The 24300-nt window shown below is 40.5% G+C and overlaps 1 protein-coding gene across 1 annotated transcript; it reads left to right on the forward strand.

Moving 5' to 3' along the window:
- The first annotated feature begins 137 nt into the window (after window positions 1–137).
- On the forward strand, window positions 138–24300 carry chrnd (cholinergic receptor, nicotinic, delta (muscle)). Its single transcript, XM_028795009.2, has 12 exons — window positions 138–523; window positions 10055–10200; window positions 10362–10406; window positions 10649–10758; window positions 16264–16419; window positions 17056–17171; window positions 18933–19133; window positions 19893–20004; window positions 20271–20385; window positions 20647–20863; window positions 23219–23343; window positions 23718–24300. Exons 1-12 carry the CDS (start codon window positions 457–459, stop codon window positions 23898–23900), a joined length of 1593 nt encoding a protein of 530 aa, XP_028650842.1. The 5' UTR covers window positions 138–456; the 3' UTR covers window positions 23901–24300.

Consider the following 24300-nt stretch of genomic DNA (forward strand, 5'->3'; position numbering starts at 1 on the left):
CTCCTTCCTTCCGTCTCCCTCAGATGGCTGCAGAAGTATTGAATTAAGGTGGCAGGTGTCGGGTTTCTCTGTACCAAAAGAGCTGCACTGCAGCTGTTGTCCCTGACTGTGGCCGACATTTTGGGACCTCATTATTTGCAATAGGTCAGTCAGTCCTCTTGCCAGTAACAGGGGTACAGAGCATTCATGGGTGCATATGAAGTAGACTCATAGGGTGCCAGTTTCATTTTAGATGTGATGGCCTGGTGCTCATGGACACGAGTGGGGCTCCCTTCAGGCAACAAGCTGAGCTCATTTCCAGCCACTGAATCCAAAACAGGAAATTCCGTATCAGAATTGGCTGTTTGTTCACCTGCTGCTGCATGTCAGAGTCTTGAGGGTGGAGGAAAGCTGTCAGCTGAGACTCAGTGGCCCTGTCCTTCATAACAGAGTGGGGAGCACAGGAACAAGGAGGCCATGAAAGACGGAAAGCTGAGTGTGTGTGTTGCAACGGTAGCCACATTGGTGGTCCTCTCTCTGTCAGGTAAGTTCTGCTGTCACCTTGACTTTTGAATTTGGGTCACTATTTCAATTAGTGGGTTTCTTTGTAGGACAGAGATAATAAAAGTATCTGGTATCTGGCTCTACACACACACACACACACACACACAAGCCAGGAAAGTGGACCTCTAAAAATGATTGCAGTCAAGAACAAAGCTGACAAACATGACTCACGTACCTCACTTCAGAGTTGTGGCCGTGGCTGGAACCTCTCAAAGTAGCAATGGACGCAAGGCAAGAAACTTTGGATAGGACACCAGTCCATCATGGGTCAGGCAAACACACACACACTTCACAGTCACTGACACTGGTACCAGTTTAGAGTCCTCAATTAATCTGACTTGCTCAAGTTAGGGGATGAGGGAGAGAAAGTAAGGTATTTAGAAAATAAACACTTATGGGGGGGCATGTAAACTGCACGGGAACAAAAACTGGAGTGGGACTCAAACCTTACGTGTGACTTGACAAAAATGAGTGCATCATATATTGATACAATTTGGGGGACAAAGGAGTGCAGGAAAGGGACAAAAACCTGGAAAATAAAAGTAAGTAGGTGATCAAGCCCACTACTGCTGAAAAAACAAAGCACACTTGAGGAGAACCACCATTTAAATGGCTGGACAGTCAAGACAGACGATGCAGAAAGGAATACAAATCAGGGCAATCAAGTTGAAAGTCCGCTCTGGCAATGCACACTATGTGATGATTAGCCAAGTAAGCAGGTACTGTATTAATAATAAGAAATGATCAATAAAAACATCTGAATTAGCATAAACTGCCCTAATTTGGGGTGTTCATAGGAGATGCAATAACTTACTTCAAGAGGTAGAGGTACATAATACAGATGAAGAGTTGCATCAAATATTTGAAATATTAAAATATGTGCCTCAGTTTAAATGGCCCATGTCCAAATATTTTCAATTGTAATAGAAATTTGTCATTTGTCACCCACTGATAGAGGTACATGGATGGCTAGGTTCCTAGTACAGGATTAAAAAATAATAGTCTAAAATGGTAACCCTTATGTCTGAAATTCAAATTAATGTTATTTTAACCTTCTCTCGGAGAGCCAGGGCTGCCGGTAAAGAATCAAATATCAAAAATTCTATCATACTCATGATCAGCAAACTCAAAATAGTATAAAACAACACTCGACATGATTACATTAGTTTTATGAAAAAGGAGTATCTTTGTATCCCATTAAGGGGTGAATCCCTAGGGTTAGTTGATGTGACATGAACAACTTCCAAGTTTTCTGATCATTTTTGCTGATGACATGTAATGGTTTAGGGTGGCATGGTGGCTTAGTAGTAGCACTGCTGCCTTGTAGTAAGGAGGCCAGGGTTCACATCCTGGGTCCTGCCTGTGTGGAGTTTGCATGTTCACCCTGTGTCTGCGTGGTTTCTTTGCACTTTCCAAAGACATGCAGATTATGTGAATTGGTTCTACTAAATTGGCCGTAGTGTGTGTGTTTGTCCAGTGATTGATTGGTACACTGTCCAGAGTTTTTTTTTTTCTGTCTTGTGCCCAATGCTAGCTGGGATAGGGCTCAGCCCCCACAGCAACCCTTGTCTGGATTTAGCGGGTTAGAAAATGACATGACTTATTGGTTTACTCTTTATTATAATGATGTAAATTCCTGCACAAAGTATAGCCCAAAAATTACCTAAAAATAACAGGTTTTTTTTGGATCTAGAGGTTCAAAAATTTGGGGGAACCTTTAAAGCTTGACATTTCATATAAATAGACATGAAAACCAGTTGAACGATACATCGTATGTGGATGTTTTCTTGTACTGATAAGTCAGGAGTTGCCAGACAAAACGAAACTGAAGTGATTTTAAAGCCTTCACAAGTCATTCTCATATAAAAAGATTAAAAACTACATATCGCTGAGCAACACCATACTCTGAAAATCTATATAATGACATATAATTAAAGAAATGTATCACAAAATACTGTACATATATGTAAAGAAAAAAAATATGCACAAACATAATGGAATTAAATAAAGTTAGAATGTTTTTTTTTCAAATTAAGGCAATTTCCCCCATCTCTATCTATCTATCTATCTATCTATCTATCTATCTATCTATCTATCTATCTATCTAATATAATGACTTTCCTATATCTATCTATCTATCTATCTATCTATCTATCTATCTATCTATCTATCATAAAGACAAACATAAATGGTACATGAAATATACTTATATATATGTAGTACATAAAATAAAAGGCAGTAAAGAGAGTAAATTCTAAACACATTTATTTTGGAAAACATTTCAATATTGCAGTAGAGCCTGTACATTATCCCAAATTTCTTTCTGTGTAAAGGCAGGTTCTATTTCGGGGCCATTTCAAACAACTCTGTGTCTGTTACTGAAGATGTAACCAAATACTGGAAAGAAACAGGAAAACTACACATAATACCAAAGAGAGAGTATAACACAAATAGCTGGTAGTTTTATAGACTTGTAGTTTACTTGTGTAACAACAGAAGCGCCCTTTAAATTTCAGTCACAGTAGGTGGATGGAGGATCCCTACCGGCTCGTTGATCAGGAGAAGACAATGGGGTAGCTGACCTGTTAGGAGACTCACAGTATGTGAGCACTGAGACGCTGTACCCAGATGGCTAGACAGTCGGGACAGTTTATAAAGCATAGCTTATTTATCTGAACAGAGTCTGAGCAAGGATCTGTTCAGTGGAAAAACACACTGACCTCCTACTGTAAATGGAAGGGCACCAGCAAAGGAAAAGGCAATCTAGCTTAGCTAAGACAATGACTGTAATAGTTATGCAAGCTGACCGTTCATGAAATGTGAGACTGTATTTCTGAAATTACTTATCAACAGGAAAAGTGCAAGGATAGAACCGATGAGTCTTAATTTTTTTTCACTGTACAAAGGATTCCAAATAATAAACCTGAAGTTGTCTATAATTGTGCATTCCTATTTTATTATAGCATGTTGACCCTGCTGCCTCTTAGATTCAGCTTTCTAAATTCTAATCCCATACCTGAGCACTGCTTATTTCAGACTTGCCCGGCCTTCCTTTGTGTGCTTAGGTTTTGCTTCAGGTACGCAAGTGATGCTTTCAAATAGAGCTTGTGTGAGCCTGGGCATGAACTTGGTGCTCAGAAGGACTGGCCCCCTGTCTGGATTTGCACCCGATACAGCCAGGACAGACTCTGACCCCTCAAGATCCTGAACTGGATACGTCAGGCATGAAAATGAATGGATAATATTTATACAGACTATTTAAAAAATACAGGCCAGAGTGGAGGTGAGGACATGGGGAAGGTGAACATAAAACTGGGCTGTTAGAACAGAAGGCTAAGCACAACACTGGGGGTGTTAGAGACATTTGCACACATAAACTACTTTAAAATAATATTAAAAAAGCAAATTTAGATGGGATATCTTGTTAGTTAGTGCCTTTGATTACACTGAAATGAACTGAGAAAACCCAATAAATTAATGGACAAGAAGAAAAGGGACTTATAGCTGTGATTGTCTAATTCAGTACGTTTAAAGACCAAGCAGACAGAGGGAAAGCCTGTCTAGACATGAAGTTCTGTAATAACAAAGAAGACATAAAGAAATGATTGAACTGTTATTATGTAGCAATCATAATAGTTTGAAAGTCTGTTAGCAGAGTAGTAATAAAAACTACAGTTATCCATTCTTCTAATAATTAATTCATTGTTGGGTAACACTTTAGTTTTGGTACTGCAAAAATGCATCCAGTACTCATTTATTGTTATGCAACATGACCTTTACAAACACTTTGGATCTCCATAACGCTTCCAAAGCATCAGTAAAGTGTTTCTTCATCTCTGCAATGTGACCTACTAACTAAACATCACTTTGGAGAGCTCTGAGGTGGCTTAACTGAGACACACTTCTCTTGATATGACATATTTAGTTTAAGATCTGTGGCTCCTTCATATTAACAAGTCATTTTACCAGCAGCACAGAGATGAATGACCAAGCTAGTGATGTTTTATGAGTGTGATGAAGACCAAAAGAAGCCTGCATTATGTCTTGTAACATACTGTAAGAGTCAATGAGTAGTAGATGCATTTTTGCAATACCTAAAGTACAGTGTTACCCATTTTCGAAACAGAAATAATTTCAAAAATGCAGAATTTAATAGATATAAACTTATACGTGTAGGATAGAAGGATAGCAAGGTGGTGCAATGGTCAGCGCTGGAGCCTCAGAGTTCTAACTGACCAAATTCCAGTCCTGTCCCTGGGCACCGTCTGTGTGGAGTCTGCATGTTCTCCCTTTTGTCTGGGAACAGATGATTCCTCCCACTTCCCAAAGGTGCATGTAGGTTAAATAGAATGATGCTGCTAAAATACTAGTTCATGTTCAAATACAATACAAAAAATTAGATTTAACCCCACAACATAAACGTATGTTAGTGTAAATAAAACTAGGGCAGACTGGCCCGGGTGAGGTGGATGTTGGTGGTGGGCTGGACCACGTTAGAAGTATGTTTGTGGTGGGATATGTGGAGCAAAAATAAGCCACAATATTTTAATTTAACAAAAGGAGGTCTCTATTCGCATTAAGGCTGATCCAGAACTTGAACATTAAAGTCCTGAATACCCAATTAACACAGTGTGCACTCAATATAGTTTGAAAACCGTTCCCCCCTTATCTTAGATAAGTCATAAATAAACCTCAAACTGCTTAGTTCATACCAGACAAGACTTAAATCATGTCTGGTGACTTTTTGGTGACCCTTAGTTAGCAAAATATTATCACCTTTATTGCTTACAGAGTTCATTAATTGTGTTATCAGTAACAGCCTGTCCTTAAACTCCAAGATACTCCTTTAATAACAACTGGACAGAAGTTACATCACCCTCTCATAACATCAATGACGGCCTATGGAAATATTTTTATTAAAAATTAAAGGAACCTTTATTCAGAGTATAGCATTAAGTCAATGAAACTTCTGGGCTATTGATCTGGTCAGTTACATAGCAGAGGGGGTTGTTAATCAATTTCAGCTGCTTTGGTGTTAATGAAATTAACAACAGGTGCACTAGAGGGGCAACAATGAGACGACCCCCAAAACAGGAATGGTTTAACAGGTGGAGGCCACTGACATTTTTCCCTCCTCATCTTTTCTGACTGTTTTTTTCACTAGTTTTGCATTTGGTTACGGTCAGTGTCACTACTGGTAGCATGAGGAGATACCTGGACCCTACAGAGGTTGCACAGTTAGTCTAACTTCTCCAGCATGGCACATCAATATGTACCATTGCCAGAAGGTTTGCTGTGTCTCCCAGTACAGTCTCAAGGGCATGGAGGAGATTCCAGGAGACAGGCAGTTACTTTAGAAGAGCTGGAAAGAGCCGTAGAAGGTCCTTAACCCATCAGCAGGACCGGTATCTGCTCCTTTGGGCAAGGAGGAACAGGATGAGCACTGCCAGAACCCTACAAAATGACCTCCAGCAGGCCATTGGTCTGAATGTCTCTGGCCAAACAATCAGAAACAGACTTCATGAGGGTGGTCTGAGGGCCCGATGTCCTCTAGTGGGCCCTGTGGTCACTGCCCAGCACCATGGAGCTCAATTGGCATTTGCCATAGAATACCAGAATTGGCAGGTCTACCACTGGCGTCCTGTGCTTTTCACAGATGACAGCAGGTTCACCCTGAGCACATGTGACAGACGTGAAAGGGTCTGGAGAAGCCGTGGAGAACGTTATGCTGCCTGTAACATCGTTCAGCATGACCGGTTTGGTGGTGGGTCAGTGATGGTTTGGGGAGGCATATCCATGGAGGGACACACAAACCTCTACAGGCTAGACAACGGCATCTTGACTGCCATTAAGTATCGGGATGAAATCCTTAGACCCATTGTCAGACCCTATGCTGGTGCAGTGGGTCCTGGGTTCCTCCTGGTGTATGACAATGCCTCGCCTCATGTGGCGAGAGTATGCAGGTAGTTCCTGGAGGATGAAGGAATGATACCATTGACTGGCCCCCACGCTCACCTGACCTAAATCCAATAGAACATCTCTGGGACATTATGTTTCGGTCCATCCGACGCCGCCAGGTTGCACCTCAGACTGTCCAGGAGCTCAGTGATGCCCTGGTCCTGATCTGGGAGGAGATCCCCAGGACACCATCCATTGTCTCATTAGGAGCATGACCCCCGACATTGTCAGGCACGCATACAAGCATGTGAGCACCATACAAACTACTGAGTACAATTATTGCTGCAATGAAATTTTGGCAAAATGGACTAGCCTGCCGCATCATTTTTTCACTTTGATTTTCGGAGTGTCTTTGAATTCAGCCCTCTGTAGGATGATAATTTTCATTTCCATCAAACAATGTGGCATCCTTTAATTCATAACACATTACCCAGTCCATAGCAGTAGAGATATCCAGCAGGATTTTTTCCCCCATTCAGATCTGATGTGTTTTCAAAGTGTTCCTTTAATTTTTTTGAACAGTTTATTTGTGGTAGGCTGGAGTAGGCCAGTAGTGTGTTTGTGGTGGGCTAGACTAGTTCAGATATATGTTTGTGGAAATTGGACTTGGTCAAGCATATGTTTGTGGTGGGCTGGCGTTCTATTCCTGTCTTAGTCTTGTAATTAATGCCTCTGGCAAATAACCAAGCAAAGATTAAGAAGGTTGCGAAACTAAAATAGTTAAGTGTGTGCAGAAACATTTCAGTTGAAGCGAGACAGATGTAAAGGAATATTCAAAAGAGTCATAATTTATAATTAGTGGTAGAATAACTAACAGATTTCATTAGTGGATAAATAAACAAGATAAAAAATAATTAGAAACATGCAGCAATCTTGGAAACTGGAAAAATAAAAAAAACACAGACATTAGAAAAGCTAGCTGGTCATACAAAAGTCCCTATCAGAGAAGAAACAGGAAATTTGTGAACAGTGGATTTATATGACAAGATAAACAATAAATTACTATAGAACAGGCAACAGCTCTGTAATGAAAATGAAATACATTCATAAGGAAACTAAACCTGACAAAAACAACTAAACAACTAAAATGCCAACAGCAAGCTGGAGAAGATTATAAGTGAATGCGAAAGTCCATCTCAGTGGTTTTTAATGCTCTGCGCTCTCCCCCACCATAACCTATCATCTATGATGTAGGAGCGAAAGCTTTAGATTCGTCAAAAATTTTGATCTCCACTTTTTGATGTATCTTGACATTTTAGGGTGCCTTGATACCAAAAACACTGATATGCCGATGATGGGTGTGTGTCGGTCTGTGTGTCACAGTTTCTTGAAGATCGTCTAAAGCTAAAATGGCTGGATGGAAAAATAACAAACCTGAAACTTAAGCTTTCTTATGAGGTGACAATATACTGATTAGTTTTTGAGCCAAATTGTGCAAGAGAAAGAGACACGCTAGAGGAACCCTGAAATACCGTAATTCTGTAATTAATTATGAATTCTTCTTGTCCATTGCTGTCGTAATGACCTATTTCATGATCAGAAAGATCAGCATCAGTGCGGTAAATAATTACTGAAATGTTACAGAATGGTTCGGGTAACTTGGTTTCAAGAGCACAAAGCCTACTGACGCTCATGTCCAAATTTTTACTATCAGTTTCACAGTCAGTGCATCATACTTACTTTAAATATGTTGTTTCATTTAGTTACAGTATCTGCCCTTCACATGTTTATAAACGATTCATAAATGATTGTAGCTTTAAATGCTTTTCTTTTAAATATTTTCATTTCTGTAGAGTGTTTTCCCCCTTAAGTGCAGACGATTAGTAATGAGCAGTGCAGACACAGGTGCAAAACCACTGAATGCTAAAGGAAATCGGTTACTTCACTGCCATTTTCACTGGTCTGTATATTAAAAGCATTTCTTGCAAATGAGGAGACCAATGAATGTGGATCTCAAGTAATTGTTCCCTTCTCAACATTTGGAAACATTTACAGGAGCAAATGGTCAGGACAATTGTGGGTTACAAAGAAAATGGCAAAAGTAGCTTAAGCATTTAAGGTTTTGCTAAAAATACAACTATTTAAAAATTGCTTAGCATAAGAGAATAAAAAAGTTCATCCCAGTAAATAATGAGATGCATTTAAAGTAAGAATTATGTACTGATTGTGAAACTGGTTTTAAAAAAATAAATTAAAAAAATGCAGCATTAGTGGTCCCCTGGGGCTTAACTTAGAAACCACTGGCCTCAGGATTTTAACAAGAAGAAGATGGCCAAGGGGCAGGTGATGTTCATGAAGAACAAGAAAGGAGAAATAAATCTTCTGATTGGGGGAAAAAGCAAAAACACTTACATCTTACTCTTCTGATGTTTTCTCACTTGAAGAGGTGACCTGTCGGTAGTTACAGGTAAAAGTCAGAACGTGGCAAACACTGTGGACATTTTAGTGAAAGAGATGCTGCAAAAATGTAAATAGTTAGAAATAAATAAAGTACTAGAGCCAGACAATATTAGCCTTGTGGGCAAAATGCCGATAACTGCACCTTCTGTGCTTCAGTTACCTGTAAACGCTTTTAGAACAGCTCAGTACTTGCAAAGCACCTTGGGAGCCCTATAACAAAACATTCACTCACATTTTCCTCAACACATCTTAAATAAGCCAGTGATTTAAATCCAAGCCTTTATTATTTGTTTTCAATTTGGGGGGTAGTTGCCGACTCTGCCCCTTTACATAAAAGTGAAGTTTAGTGGGACGTTCATTACTGTAGTTTAATTTGTGTTACAAGTAAATTAATGAACGTGATTACAAAAGGCAAGATACAATAGCATGTACAACTTGCTCTGACGTTGACAAAGCTTTTGATAAAATGACCCATGGGGATGGGGCTAATCATGAAACTGTAAGAGGTGTGAGTTTATGGAATGCTGGGCATCCATAGGAGCATCATATTTTGAATCAAATGTTGTAACAAGTGGAGTCCCACAGGGATCAGAGCTGAAACCACTGTAGTTTTGCATTTATATGAATACCATATCATGGCAATTTCTTATCCCACCTATCCTGAGCAAGGTACAGTACGTAACAAAAAAGTGGATGAATATGACACTAAATTAGGTGAATTTATTCAGATTTGTTGGACGGGTGACAAGTGAAGCATATCAAAGCAATGCAGTTTCATAGCTCTAGAAGCCTGAGCGTGACTCCTGTCTTGGTCATAGTGTCTGTGGGATCTGCACATTCTCCCAGCGTTTGAGTGTTTTTCTTCACTCTTCTTTTTCAACCTAATGACGTGAGTTTATTTTACTTGGACATGCAAAAAAGCAATAGATATGGCCCCATTTGAGTATTTTAGTCAGCTTTGTGCACGTTATTACTGGGAGATGCAGAAATGGATTAAGCTTGTTTTGTAATGGATGGATGAATAGGCAAATTAAATTTAATCTAAATAAAACATTCTTGCGTATAGGAAGGAAAAATATTAGATCTGTCTATCTAGGGCTCACTTGCCGACTGAGTGCTCCAGTAAGTGTGTGCTGCTTCTACTGTTTTTCAGTCTGTTTAGCCAGAAATCAAGAGGAGCGTCTCATTAATCACCTCTTCAAAGAGCGGGCATACAACAAAGAAGTGCGACCCGTCGAGTCTCAGGAACAGGCGGTGGATGTCTTCTTGGGCCTCACCTTGTCAAACCTCATCTCACTGGTATGCTCTCTGCAGCATCTTTCAATAGATACATAATGTAGCCAAAAATCCCAGAGCAAGGCCCATGTGGGGTCTAGGCATACCAGCCACTTACTGGGAAGTGAAGCTGGGATCCAAAAGGTTGACAGAATTGTTAAAAAATGCTGAACTTTCTCTTTCAGAAAGAAGTGGATGAGACATTAACTACAAATGTGTGGGTGGAGCATGTAAGTAGGTGCCTACCTCATATGTCTGCCAGGATATCATTTAGTCTAAGTGCCAAACTTTCAGTGATTCTGTCCATCACATTCTCACCAGCTGCCATGGCTTCACTGGTGTACCATGTTGCTTGTTTACAGTTCTGTGTGTCTGCCAGTCAGTTATTTTCTGCCTGCCACTTATTATGCATTTCAGTTTTTCTGAAGCATCTTATTTTTTGACAATGTATCATTTTCTCTATCTGTTTTAGGGGTGGAATGACACCCGCCTCTCCTGGAACACCAGCGAGTTTGATGACATAACTATATTGAGATTGCCATCCAGTATGGTATGGCTTCCAGAAATCGTCTTGGAGAACAAGTAAGTGCAATCAAAATACAGCCCAGCAGATACTGTGATGAAGATTGAGTGTCACCTTGTCTAGACTTCCCTGATGGAACATATTAACTAAGAAGTATCTTTTTTTTTTTTGGAGTGATAAAATCTAAAGAAGGCAGGAGGAAAAATCAGTAAACATCTAAAATGAATCCATCCATCCATTTTCTTAGGCTGCTACATAGTTTCAGTGCGCTAGAGCATGTTCAGGCAGAAACAGTGGACAGGGTGCCAGCCCAAGGCAGGGCACTTCCAAGCCAATCAAGATAAAAGGTTTAACACCCAGAGCACCTAAACAAAATCCATAAAGACACAAGGACAACATGCAAGCAAACTGATCCCCAAATTGGGAGGCATCAGCATTAACTTGCTTATATCTTTTTAAAAAGCAAATAAACTTGAATTTATATTCCATCCATCCATTTTCCAACCCGCTGAATCCGAACACAGGGTCACGGGGGTCTGCTGGAGCCAATCCCAGCCAACACAGGGCACAAGGCAGGAAACAATCCCGGGCAGGGTGCCAACCCACCGCAGGACACACACAAACACACACCAAGCACACACTAGGGCCAATTTAGAATCGCCAATCCACCTAACCTGCATGTCTTTGGACTGTGGGAGGAAACCGGAGCGCCCGGAGGAAACCCACGCAGACACGGGGAGAACATGCAAACTCCACGCAGGGAGGATCCGGGAAGCGAACCCAGGTCCCCAGGTCTCCCAACTGCGAGGCAGCAGTGCTACCCACTGCGCCACCGTGCCGCCCTTGCATTTATATTAAGGAAGAATATTTTTACTAGAGCCCCATCCAGGTTGGGTCCTTGCTGTATGCCCAATACACTGCTCTCATCCATCCTTCCATTCATCCATCCATTATCCAACCCGCTATATCCTAACTACAGGGTCACGGGGGTCTGCTGGAGCCAATCCCAGCCAACACATGGGCACAAGGCAGGAAACAAACCCCAGGCAGAGTGCCAGCCCACCACAGGACTGCTCTCACTAATTCTGAAATTGAATGAACAACTTTGGAAAAGTGGACATTTTTACAGTTAAGAAAACAGAAAATGAGTACAACAAGAAGCTCATTAACCCAACAATATCACCTAATCTGGAAAGGTACAAAAACATCATCTATTCAAAGGTGTACACAAAAGAACATTACTAAAGTAGGGGGAAAGCATAGAGACCTGCAAAGAATTTATTAAAAAGTTCAGAACATTGGATGTTTTAAAGATAGATAGATAGATAGATAGATAGATCGATCGATGGGCAAATTTGGATTTTAATGAAGCTCTTTAAATAAATAAACAGAAAATTACAAATAAAGAAATATTTCCACCTTAGCAGTCCCAGTAACAGAGAGGGATTATGCAGACGTATTGCTGTTGGTATAAAGGAGCCCAGTACCATTTCTTGACAGTGTTAGTGTGTCATGGGGATGATGTGCAGCATTGTGCAGAATGGCACTCAGTTTTCTTTTAGCTCTCCTTCACTACTACCTCCAAGGGCTCCAGAGTTTGTTCCATAACTGAGTAAAGATAAAAATGGCATGCAGAAGTATTGATTATATAAAAAATGGCTACTCATTTATCCAACTATTCATGTTTTAATCACTTATCTAGCTAGGGGTGTGTCCTGCAGTGGGTTGGCACCCTGCCCGGGATTGGTTCCTGCCTTGTGCCCTGTGTTGGCTGGGATTGGCTCCAGCAGACCCCCGTGACCCTGTGTTCGGATTCAGCAGGTTGGAAAATGGATGGATGGATGGATAGCTAGGGGTTTCAAGGAGCTGGTATTTTCAGTACTCCAAAAGCACTGGGAATAAGACAGGGAACAACCATTCCCACAAACACCTATTTTTAAGTTATCAATTAATCTAACACACGCATCCTTGGGCTGTGTGAAGAAATGCAGAGTACCCAGAGGAAAACCCAAACAGACAATGAAAATGCATACATGTTCCACACTTGCAGTTCCCAAGTCCAGGATTTAATCCTGCAGTAGGGGTGAATGCTGCCCCAAGGGACTCTCTGCTCTTACTGCATTGTCTCTCAGTGGGCTCACACCCTCCTCTGAATAGCTCTCTGCATCCAGAATGGCATTTATGCAATCTTGATGCACATGATTTGAGGCCATTTGGTGCTTGATGGCCATTATTTGTAATATTACAAATATTATTTTTGCAAAATTAGTTTATGGGTTAGATTAGGTTTTGGTAAACTTTGGTAAACCCTGCACATAAGATTTTTTACAGCCCAGGGAACTGTTGGTCATTACGGCTGAATGAAAGATGATATTTTCTAGATTTAATAATAATAATATATATAGCGCTTTTCTCAATTTTAAAAGTGGTTTACACGTGCGGGGGGGGGGGGGGGGGGGGATTTGGTTGTTGGGAGGGTTGTTAACACTTCATCCATGACCATTATGCAGCACCCACCAGGATGATGGGATGAAAGCCATTTTTCAGCAGTATGCTTAGCTATTAAGTAGTTTAATGGTGAGTGAGATAGCCAATTAGAGAAAGGGACTGGTTAAGGGGCCAGAAAGACCAGGCTATGGATATCTTTACGAAGGGTGCCGAGAGATCTTTAATGACCACAAAGAGTCAGGACATCAGCTTTACATCACATCTGAAGGATGGCACCATATTTACAACACAGTGTCCCTGTCACTGCCCTGGAGCATTGGGATCCACACATTTTTCTCAGGATAAGCACCTCCTGCTGGCCTCTCCAACAAGTCTTCTAACATCAATGTAAGCTTTATCTAGATGGTCTCCCATCCAAGTACTGGCTGGGCCTAAACATACTTAACTTCTGATGCATTACATGTTTTGTAGCGCAAATGGTTATGGCTGCACATCACAAATTATTTAGGCAACTTTATTATTCAGGAAATTGTCTGGTGGGAGTTTGCATGTTGCTTAGATTTTTCTTTTTGGAATTCCTTTTGTACTGTTGCATCATGCAGGACATGAATGATAGGGTTTAGATTGTCTCTGTTTGAGTAAATGTGGCAGTGATGTGAGTGTGCCTTGTGATCAGCTGGCATCCTGGCCAGTGTTGCTTCTAGCTGCGCGTATTGGGACAATAACCGGTGCCCATGAACTTGAACTGAATAAACAAGACAGAAGATAAAATAATGGATACACTTTATTGTTGTACACCTCTCTGTTCTTCTTTTATGTGTTTTCCCCTTCATGATTTTTTAAATGATCACCATCACACTTACGACTTAATTAAATTTCAAAGATATAAAATTTCAAAAAATCACCTTTGCCAATTTTAGTGCTGGCTTCTTCTACCTATCACAGATTTTTAAAAAATTCCTTAACACAATACATGTTTCCTGCATTGTCAAATATGCATTTCCCTGGCACTCTGGTAGATGGTGCTATATGCAGCCCTACTCTGATGCTGACATATAGTATATACACTCTCTTTGTTCTCAATAAATCTGCTTTATTAAAATAGCATTCAATAATTTAGTCTTAGGTTTTAGTTTTTTTTTTAAATTTCATGTCTTGTTGAAGATATGCAATAGTTTAAAAAAACAAATAGCTATAGCAGTTTTTGGTCTGGTGTCTTTTGATGGTGTTTTCTTTGAAAGACTATATATGATGGTTGACTAAAAATGCTTGGCCTTTGTGAAACATTTGAAAGGATGAAAGAATTACCAGAAAAAGGGCAGCGTCCTGAGGTCATTCAACCATTTTAACCAGGAAAAAGTGACACATCGTTTATGTAATAAAATAGGACTAACGGCTTGTCTGCAAGTCATTGTCCAGTCTATGCTACAACAACCACACTGCTTATAAGGATACAAATAATTATCAATATTGAAATGTAGTAAGGCATGTTGCGCTCTATAGCATTGTTTGCTGAAAAAAAAGAAAACCATACAAACTAATGACTCAGTGTGCACATTCTGCCTGTGTCTGTGTTGATTTCTCCATTTTCACCTAACATTCCAAAAATGTGCAGATGAATGTGCGATGTTCATGAAGCTGCCCGACTATGGACTGATGTTCAGTCCAGGATTGGTTCCCACTTTGCACCCAGTGCTGCCTTGAGAGCTTCCAACTGATCCTGACCTGGAAAAAGTGGGATCCATAATAGATATATGGAAGGATTTCATATCATTTGTTATTCATCACACATTTCTTTTCAAATTTAGCTTAATATGTATGGAGCTATAAAAAATAAAAACTGGTAAGAATGATCTTGAGATTTTGGTCTGGCGCCTTTTTATGGTGGACACTTTATAAAGTTTGATTTATTCTGCCCTTTGCTATATGGAGAAATAAATAAGGCACTATATTCAATACTCCTCTTGAGTCTTTCCTCAGTTTCTTACTTTATGTAAGCTAATGTTAAACTTCACAGGCCCTGCTAAACTTGTATGATGATTTCTGCTCATTTATTATTACCGTATCTGTAAACTGTAAGCTCTGGTGACATTTTTTGGGTGTGGCATGATTTGACAAGTGTTCATGATGTAGAACAGTCCTGGTACTTTTAATTTATCTTTGTATACTTTTTTATTTGTGTACCTTTTGGATAAATTCTTTTTTTCACCGCTTTTCAAAAGAATTTTCTTCTTTAGATTTAACATAAACAGACTATTTCAGATATTTGCTTATTTTTGTCCTTCCTTTTTGTCATTCTTACTATATGTGTTTCTCTCACATTTTTCCAATTTTGTTTTTCACATCCTCTATAAACAAAGGTTGTTTGATTAGATGCTCATTTACTTTTTCATTTTGAGTCAAATTTTCATCTGAGTGGCTCAATTTGCAACATTTGCAGTCCAGGTTCCATGACTAGTCTTCTGTGTGAAGCTGGCAAATTGTCTCAGTGCTTTCATGGTTTGATTCTTCAGTCCAAAAGACATGCTGTTAAGCTGACCGGAGACTCTAAACTAGCTCCACGGTGGAGTAGCATAAGAAGTGGTTCTTGCTTCCCCTGTTACACAAAAGTTCTAACAAATGGATGGATGGAGGTCCTCAGAAATGACAAGACTCACAAGTCCTCCATAATAATAATTCTTTATTTATTTGTCACATACTGTACATAGTTACACAGGACAACACTCAGTGAAATGCATCTTTTCGCATACCCCTTGGGGTCAGATAATAGGGTCAGCCATTGTACAGTGCCACTGGAGCAATTGAAGGTTAAGGGCCTTGCTCAAGGGCCCAGCAGAGTAGCATCTCTTTTGGCAGTGATGGGGATTTGAACCGGCAACCTTTGGGATGCCAGCGCAGATCCTTAGCCTCAGAGCCACCACTTCGCTAGCTACGGTGAAGTTTTCATCTGTTAGCTCCCGCCACACTCTTCAGATTACACTGTCCTTTGGTGGGTCTCAACCTCTGTGGGTCTTATCACCAAACTTTGAAGTGTATTTCTTCTTGCTCTGTATACAGTCCTATGTTCTTTGTATTTCATCCTTCTTTTTCTTCTTTGTTCTCTCTCCTTTCTGCAGTAATGATGCTCAATTCCAAGTGGCTTACTACTGCAATGTCCTGCTCTCCCCAAATGGATATGTCTACTGGCTACCTCCAGCCATCTTCCGCAGCTCCTGTCCAATCAATGTTAATTATTTTCCTTTTGACTGGCAAAATTGTTCTCTCAAATTCAGGTAATCCTAAAGGGGTGTTTGGATGTGGCCTTCTATCACCTTGCATTCCTCATTCCAGGCTGACCATTTTTGGAAAATCTTGGTTGCCACTGAGATGAAGGTTGTTTTCTTTGAGGTCAATGAGACACATTGTAGAAGTGACAAATGGCCTTAGTGTAGACACCAAGTCAGAAGTGATGAGAAGTCTGGTTAGGCTAGTAGTTTAAGGGACCTGGAAGGGTTCTAAATGAAGTGCAACATTCTTCACTTGCATGTCATTTCTCAGCTGGTTCTAGTTTCTATATGAGTACACATCAGTTAAAAGTAAAGGAGAAGCTAAATGGTGCTCAAGCAGGAGTTGACATTTCTTTCTCACAATCCCAGTCTGGTGGTGATCTGGCAGATCAAGCAGATGCGAGGGTACCTGTGACCAACCGGCTTTTTCTGAATACATTGTAGGGCCACATATCAGTTTGCATTCTGGGTTAGGGTTGTGTCCTCTTACATGGTGGGTCTCATCTAGCCAACCCCTACTATTTAGGAAAGCAGCAGCAAATTAGCAACGCTCAGAATGAAACTAAGCTGATGTTGTATGATGTTTTAGTATGATCATGTTTCCAATCTGTTTGTCTTCTCTTTCATTCTCCCACTCTACAGCTCTCTAAGTTACAATGCCAAAGAGATCAACATGCACTTGAAGGTGGACACAGAGAAAGGGCCAGACATGAGTTTTCCTGTGGAATGGATAGTCATCGACCTAGCTGCTTTTACAGGTGACCAAAAAGCCTGGGAGTGTGATAGCTTACAAAGTTTACAAAGCTGCTGTAGAGTCTGATGGTGCCATAGATTCTGGCGTCATTCTGTAAATGTTCAGAGCTTAACATTATTATCAATGAATGGGCCTGTCCTATGTACATAAAAAATAAGAAATTTGACAAACAAGATGAGACCATTCAGTCTATCAGGCTTCTTTGTTTAGCTAAAAAGCAAGCTGTCCCACTACAGTATCTTCTTTAGGTTGTCAAGGTTTTTGCTTCAACTACATGTCTTGGTAGGTTGTTCCAGATTCTCACAACTCTTTGAGAAAAGAAGTGCTTCCTGGCTTCAGTCCTAAAAACACTTTCCCTTAATTTCTACTGATGTTCTCGAGTACATAGTTTATTTCTCTGAGTCTGTCGGAGTATGAATTGACAAATAGTAGGAAATTATGGGAGTCTGGGGTCACTACCTCCAGGAACAGCATGGACAAGCATTTTGCTTGCTGCATTTCAGTCTTCACAGACTCAACTGGGATACACAAATCAGCCCTAAAGTTGCTCTTGACCGCTCTCAGGTGAGTGATTCATTTTAGCAAAACTAAAACTGCTGGTTCAAAGATTAAAATAGGTTTTACTTTTCAGATTATAAACAACTTCTCACTGAAAGTCTCAAATTACTTGTACAAACACCATTAAGGACTTGCCACTTTCAGGCCTGTACCATGCATCATGATGGAGGCCAGGATGAAAGTCACGTCAAGTCAATTTATTTTTGTATTGTGCTCTTCACTGACTGCAGGCTCAGAGCACTGTATAGTGTGGCCACCAGGGAGCACAGGAGGCAACAAGTCCAGCACAACACAGGCTTTTATTCACTTATTGGAAACTCTTCCCAATAGTTTCCCACCTATACAGCATAGTCACAAAAGCACAAAGTAGTATACAGCACTCTGTCTTTGTCTTTTTTCTCTCTGTCTCTCCTTCTGCCTTCACTCCTCCTCCAGCAAGCTTTGTTCCTCTTCTTTCTAACTCTGGCTCCTGGAGCAGTCGCAGTGGGCTTCTTTTATTCTGCACCCAGGAGTACTTCCGATGGCCTATCAGTGTGGTCTGGAAACACCTCCGGGTGAGGCAGATGCCCAACAAAGTAGGGCTCTGCAGTCCCTGGCAGCACCCATGGAACCCAACAGGGCAGTACCAAAATCCAACTCCCATTGAGCCCTGTTGGAATCCAAGGCACGCTTTAATCCAGGGGGGCTGTGATCTAGCGCTCCAGGGGAGATAATGCCCTATGCATGTCCTCTCCTCCAGTCCTTCCTTTATGAAGGTGTCATGGCCAGGCAAGGGCCCTGGCTATCTGCCACAACAGGTAGAATACAATTGTAAGTTTACACATTACGAAAGATATGCATACAATAATACTGACTAGTTTAAACACACAGTAAACAAAGCAACTTCAAACTGATTTAAATAATTTCATCATTGAGATATGGCCAGTTAACAACAGAGAACAGGAAAACAAAATCCCAGTCAGCAATCTTGCCTGGGAAAAAAAAAAACCCCTGGGGGGTCCATGGTCAGTTATAACACAATGCCATAGACAAAGTTGGACACAGTCACAGTTCTGGGAAGCTAAGTAAATTGGCGTCCCACCTTATCCTTGGTATTGTATGGTGCTACATAAGTTTGGGTAGGATGGTCTAATAAGAAGTGTTAGCACACTGCCACCTGGGGACTGAGAACAATCCATGCACACATCTTGACTCTGTTTCTTTCCAGAGAATGGCGAGTGGGAAATTATTCACAAGCCAGCCAAGAAGAACGTTCACAAGAATATCCCCATGGACAGCAACAAGCACCAAGACATCACCTTCTACCTGATCATCAAGCGCAAACCACTCTTCTACATCATCAACATCATAACTCCTTGCGTCCTTATCTCCTTCATGGCCTCGCTGGTATATTATCTGCCAGCAGACAGTAAGTCTAACTCCATTTATAGTGCCATGGCTGGCCTTGGCATCAAGAGCACTTTTTAACTTAGGCCTGGGTTTCATTTCCTTATGAGTTTGTTTTCTGACATGCTCTATAGTCCTCCACAAGGGGGTAGAAGGCACCTCTCTTTCAAATAAACTCCTGAGTCATTAGCCCTTCAAGCAGGTACAAACAGCTTATCATGCTTTAGTTTAGGTGTGTTTCGGTCACAACAAAAATAATTTATCCTCCTAATCATGACAGGATGCAGGATAACCAGAAGTAGTTAAGAAGAGGGACACTGGGTACTGAGGGACTGAAGTTTTCACTTCAGAAATTATATTACAACATTTACTGCTTTGCATTGGTCTTTTGTTAGATATACACAGAAAATAATCTGTTCATGAATCCACTGCTTTGTTTTCCAGTTTGAGTCATACAACTTTTTCTAAAACGTAGTACATCAATTAAGTGTAGTCACTGATTCATTAATACACTGGTGTCAACTCAACCAGCTTTTAGTAAATAGACAAGTAGAGTGAGACCAGCCTTGACATCTCAAGAAAAAATGTAAACTTTTGCTGAATGTTTGGAGAAAATCAGAGAATGAGTAAAGCTGAACAGAGTTTACCTCAGATGATCTGTTGAAGCCACTGTGGTCCTTTACGACAGAGTTTGCTCCTCCTGCTAATGGAATAAATGGACCTGGTTAGTTTTTACAGCTCTCAACTTAAACCCTTTTCTTTTGTGTCATGTTATGGACAGGTGGTGAGAAGATGACACTCTCCATCTCAGTACTGTTGGCACAGTCTGTCTTCTTGCTGCTAATTTCACAACGTCTCCCAGAGACATCACTGGCCATCCCCCTAATTGTCAAGTAAGTATGCCCAAAAGATCTACTTGTAAACCCACCAATATTGTATATAGTGGCTGGTGCCAACTTCTTTGAACATGGTTTCAACCTTTAACCCTTCTCAGGCTTCATAATAATAAAGTTTTAGAGAGAGTAAAGTGATGTTCTAAGCCCACTGCTTCTCCATGCTTCTGCAATTTGCTGGTCAGATGACCCAAATAGTACTGGAAGAAAGACAAAACTTGTGGCTATCACCAATTAATATGTATATTGTGTCTCCTTACTCTTAGGTATCTGACCTTCATCATGTTGTTGGTCACAGTGGTGGTGCTCACCTGTGTTGTCGTGTTGAACCTGCACTTCCGCACGCCAAGCACTCATGTGATGTCAGACTGGACCAAAGAGGTGCCTGCACCCTATTCTTCTTAATAAATAACCTGTAGTTCTCTGGCCATTGTGTGGCTGACCTACCAAGTGGACTGTCTTAGCTAGTGACTGTCTCAGCACATCCAGCTAGTCAGATTAGCAATTGTTTATCCAAGTTAAACTTACACAATGTAGTTAATTCTCACTTATTCTGTTAGTACTAGTGGTCATTAGTCTGTGGCTGGCAGAGCATTCTAGTGCTCACCATTTTCAGTCATCGCTTGTTCCTTTATTATGCAGTTCTTCCTAGAGCGACTGCCACGGATCCTTCACATGTCTCTTCCTGCGGACGAAGCAGATGCTGGCCAATGGAAGGGGGCACTGCAGCGTAGGAGCAGTTCACTGGGGTACATTTCTAAGGCGGAGGAGTACTACAGTGTGAAGTCTCGCAGTGAGCTCATGTTTGAGAAGCAGTCCGAGAGGCATGGGCTGGTCAGCCGGAGTACACCTGCTGCAGGTAAGGCAAAGCAACAATGAACAGAAAGCACTAGGATGGGGGAGACTGTTGAAAATAGCAACAATCAGGGGGTGTTAGGATAGCAAGATGGCAGTCAACGTGCAAATTCATTGGGAAGAGGATGAAGTTAGAAAAGAAGAGAATGTACATACTCAGCATTACCTGGAGTAAATGGACATACACAAGGAGCCAGGGAAACAGAGGTGAAACATGAGGGCATACACCTACTTGAGGACACCTAGCTTGCGATGTTTGACAACATATGCCTACACACGGACACTCATAGCCCCAGAATGAGGCAGTACCTGAGAAGTGTGACTGAAGCACACAGTACTTCTGGCAAAGTGTGTAAGACAGGATGCTCAATAAGCACATGGTAGAATTTGTTTACAGAGAGTGAACATTGACATTTTACACTAGTGATCAGAATTAGAGAACAAATAACATTTTTGTAATTTACAAAGTCACTGCTTATCCATATCGAATGTTATCTCAACATGAACAGAAGAGACATATTGTAATCATATTTCATTAGTGAAATCTATCCCACATCACAAAATAAATGATAACTGAAGATGGTGTAAAGTAAAGAGACAAAAAATGGTAAAGAAGTGGGGTTTCCACCCCATATACTTGGCAAAAATGAAGAAATAAATCAGCAAGATGTCTTTATAGACATGAGTCCAAAACAGCACTGAGGTATAACAGAAATTATGGCCATTATATAGTTGTCAGGCAGGAAGAGGAGGGTTCTAAGGGACCGGAAACGGAAGTGATGTTTCTAGGAGGTGGGCTCTTCTGGTGGTCTGCAGAGGAGAAGAGGAGAATGGGTTAGAGAACAGCGACAACCCCTGGTCTGACAGAGAAACACATTTATTCAAGCCCATAACTGTCTCCCATGTGCACGTGTGACATGGGTCAACAATAAAATTAGACAACATGTTGTACTAGTTACAGTTGGTTCTAATCTGGCAATGTCTTGAAATACCAGGCAACACCAACCAATTAGTCAACATTGGTAGGCATTTTGCAAGATGGTGTAAGGGTAACTGAAACTCTGCAATGTTACGTTGTTCAGATGAAGGGTGATGGGATAAACCTCTCAGCCTTTGGAAGAGAAATTGGTCATTCCAAAAGCATAACTTCTTGAATATTGAAGCTGTACAAAGAAACAAACTTATTCAAGGCCCGAAACAAATGACCGGTTATGCACATAAGACAAGTGCACGAAAAAACAGGATGACATGGTGATAAGCCTTAGATGAGAAGCATGTTGTGTGGACTGAGGAGAACTGATCCAAAGTTCATTTCAGTGACAAAAGTTTAATTTAGTTGGTTCAGATGGGTAATATGTTCAAATTGGAGAAAGTCTGAACCCAAAGTGTATGAAGAAGTTAGTGAATTTTGGAGGTTGAAACATCATGGCAAAGGAGATATTCTCTGCAGCAAGAGTCATCCCTCTCATATAGCTACATGGCAAGGTGAATGCTAATGTGTATCAGAACCTCCTTCAGTAATATGGAGTTCCAGCCCTGCAAGCATCAGCCAATCAGCCAGCCATTTTTATGTACTGTATGACAATGCACCTTGCCACACAGCAAATGGGTGAAGCAAATCTTACATTTACTTATTTGGCCGATGCCTTTATCCAAAGTGATTTACAACATTTATGATACAACTGTTATACATTTCTTTTTCATTTTCCAATTGGAAAACTTGCCCGTGGTCACAATGTGTCAGTAGCAGGATTTGAACTCAAAAAGATCCAAAGCCTTAACAACTACACCACACTAGAAATCTTAGAAACTGAGAATATCGAAGTGATGTAATGGCCAGCCCAGAGTCCTGATCTAAACCTGGAAAATAATTGGTGACAAAATTATGGCAAACCAAACTGTAGCAAATGCTGGAAGACAACTGCAACAAAATCAGTCCAGAGAAGTGCAAGAAGTTGGTCAAATCCTGTGGGCACAAGGGCCATTGCACTTCCTACTAAATTCTGAAAGCTGTAATTGTCAAAAAGCATTGACAAAATTAATCTGCAGGCATCTTTTGCAATACACTTGTAACAGTTCAATTATTTTGATCACTGTGGTTTTCCAAAACTAAAATGTTTTTTGTTTAATTACTTTTTTTTTGCCTTGGTTAATTTTTAAAACATTCTAGTAGAACAGTAATCACACCTACGGTCGCTAAGAATTAAATTTTGAGCAGTGACAGTCACCAATATTTTAAAGAATTATTTTTCATGAATTGTTCTGTACATTTGATCGCTAGTGTAGATTAAACACTTCAGTTGTCAGTTGTGATTGTAGTCAAAGTTCATACTAACATAGACACACTTACTTCTTTCAGCTTACTTTGATGAAGATGGTGAGAAGACTGATGTCACAGAGCAACTTTTTACGGAGATAAAACCAGCGGTGGACAGTGCAAACTACATTGTGAAGCACATGAGGGACAAGAATGATTATAATGAGGTAACAGTATTCTGTTGTGAATTGCTTTGCAAGTGGATGAAACAAGAGTACTAACACAATAGTATGGGGGCATGTATGTAAAGCAAAGGATGCCCCCCTGAGATATTACAACTGTATTTTAATTTATGCATTCATTTGAGTTGGTGTGCTTACATGTCTCTTTCTTATTCCAACAACTCTGTGGTCAGCTGGAGGAATCCAAAGTCATGCCCAGCCTGAGAACTTGTGGAATTCCACATATACTGTAGTATTTTATTGTACTGAAAATGTACATGCCAGCATACTCCTGAGATTACTTACAAATGTTGCAGCAGTCATTGTATGCCCATGGATAATTATTGAGAACAGTAATCTAACTAGTCTTGTTTTCACAGGAAAAGGACAACTGGACCCGGATTGCTCGTACAGTCGATCGCCTCTGCCTCTTCCTGGTGACTCCAGTCATGATTCTGGGAACAGTCATCATTTTCCTCAGAGGAATGTACAACCACCCTCCACCTTTGCCCTTTGAGGGAGATCCATACAATTACAATTCAGAAAACCAGCGCTTCCTGTAGAACTGCTGAACCCAAATATCCTTCAAGACTTTGTGGTTAGAAGTTGATGAATAAACCAGTTGATTCCAGGGCCAGAATTAAAGGTTAAATAAAAACAGACAAAAAGAGACAGAAAGGACAGATGTGAATCAATAAGTGGATAACATCACACAATCTGATGACTAGAAAAGTAAAGCTCTGACTGTAGGGGCAAAACCTGTGAGAGAGCTTGAAAGATGTTTATGCTCCTTATAGATACGTTTCATGACAATGAATACTGACTGGATCAGATGGGGGCATTTAAAGCTATAGGATACTGGTAACAGAGAAGATTAGACTATAAATGGGTACAAAAGACAGGATCAGACTCCTTGAAATAAAGCAGTTACATACTGGCATTGAGTTCTATCCATCCATCCAT

The sequence above is a fragment of the Erpetoichthys calabaricus genome, chromosome 2, assembly GCF_900747795.2.
Source record: "Erpetoichthys calabaricus chromosome 2, fErpCal1.3, whole genome shotgun sequence".
Lineage (NCBI taxonomy): Eukaryota > Metazoa > Chordata > Cladistia > Polypteriformes > Polypteridae > Erpetoichthys > Erpetoichthys calabaricus.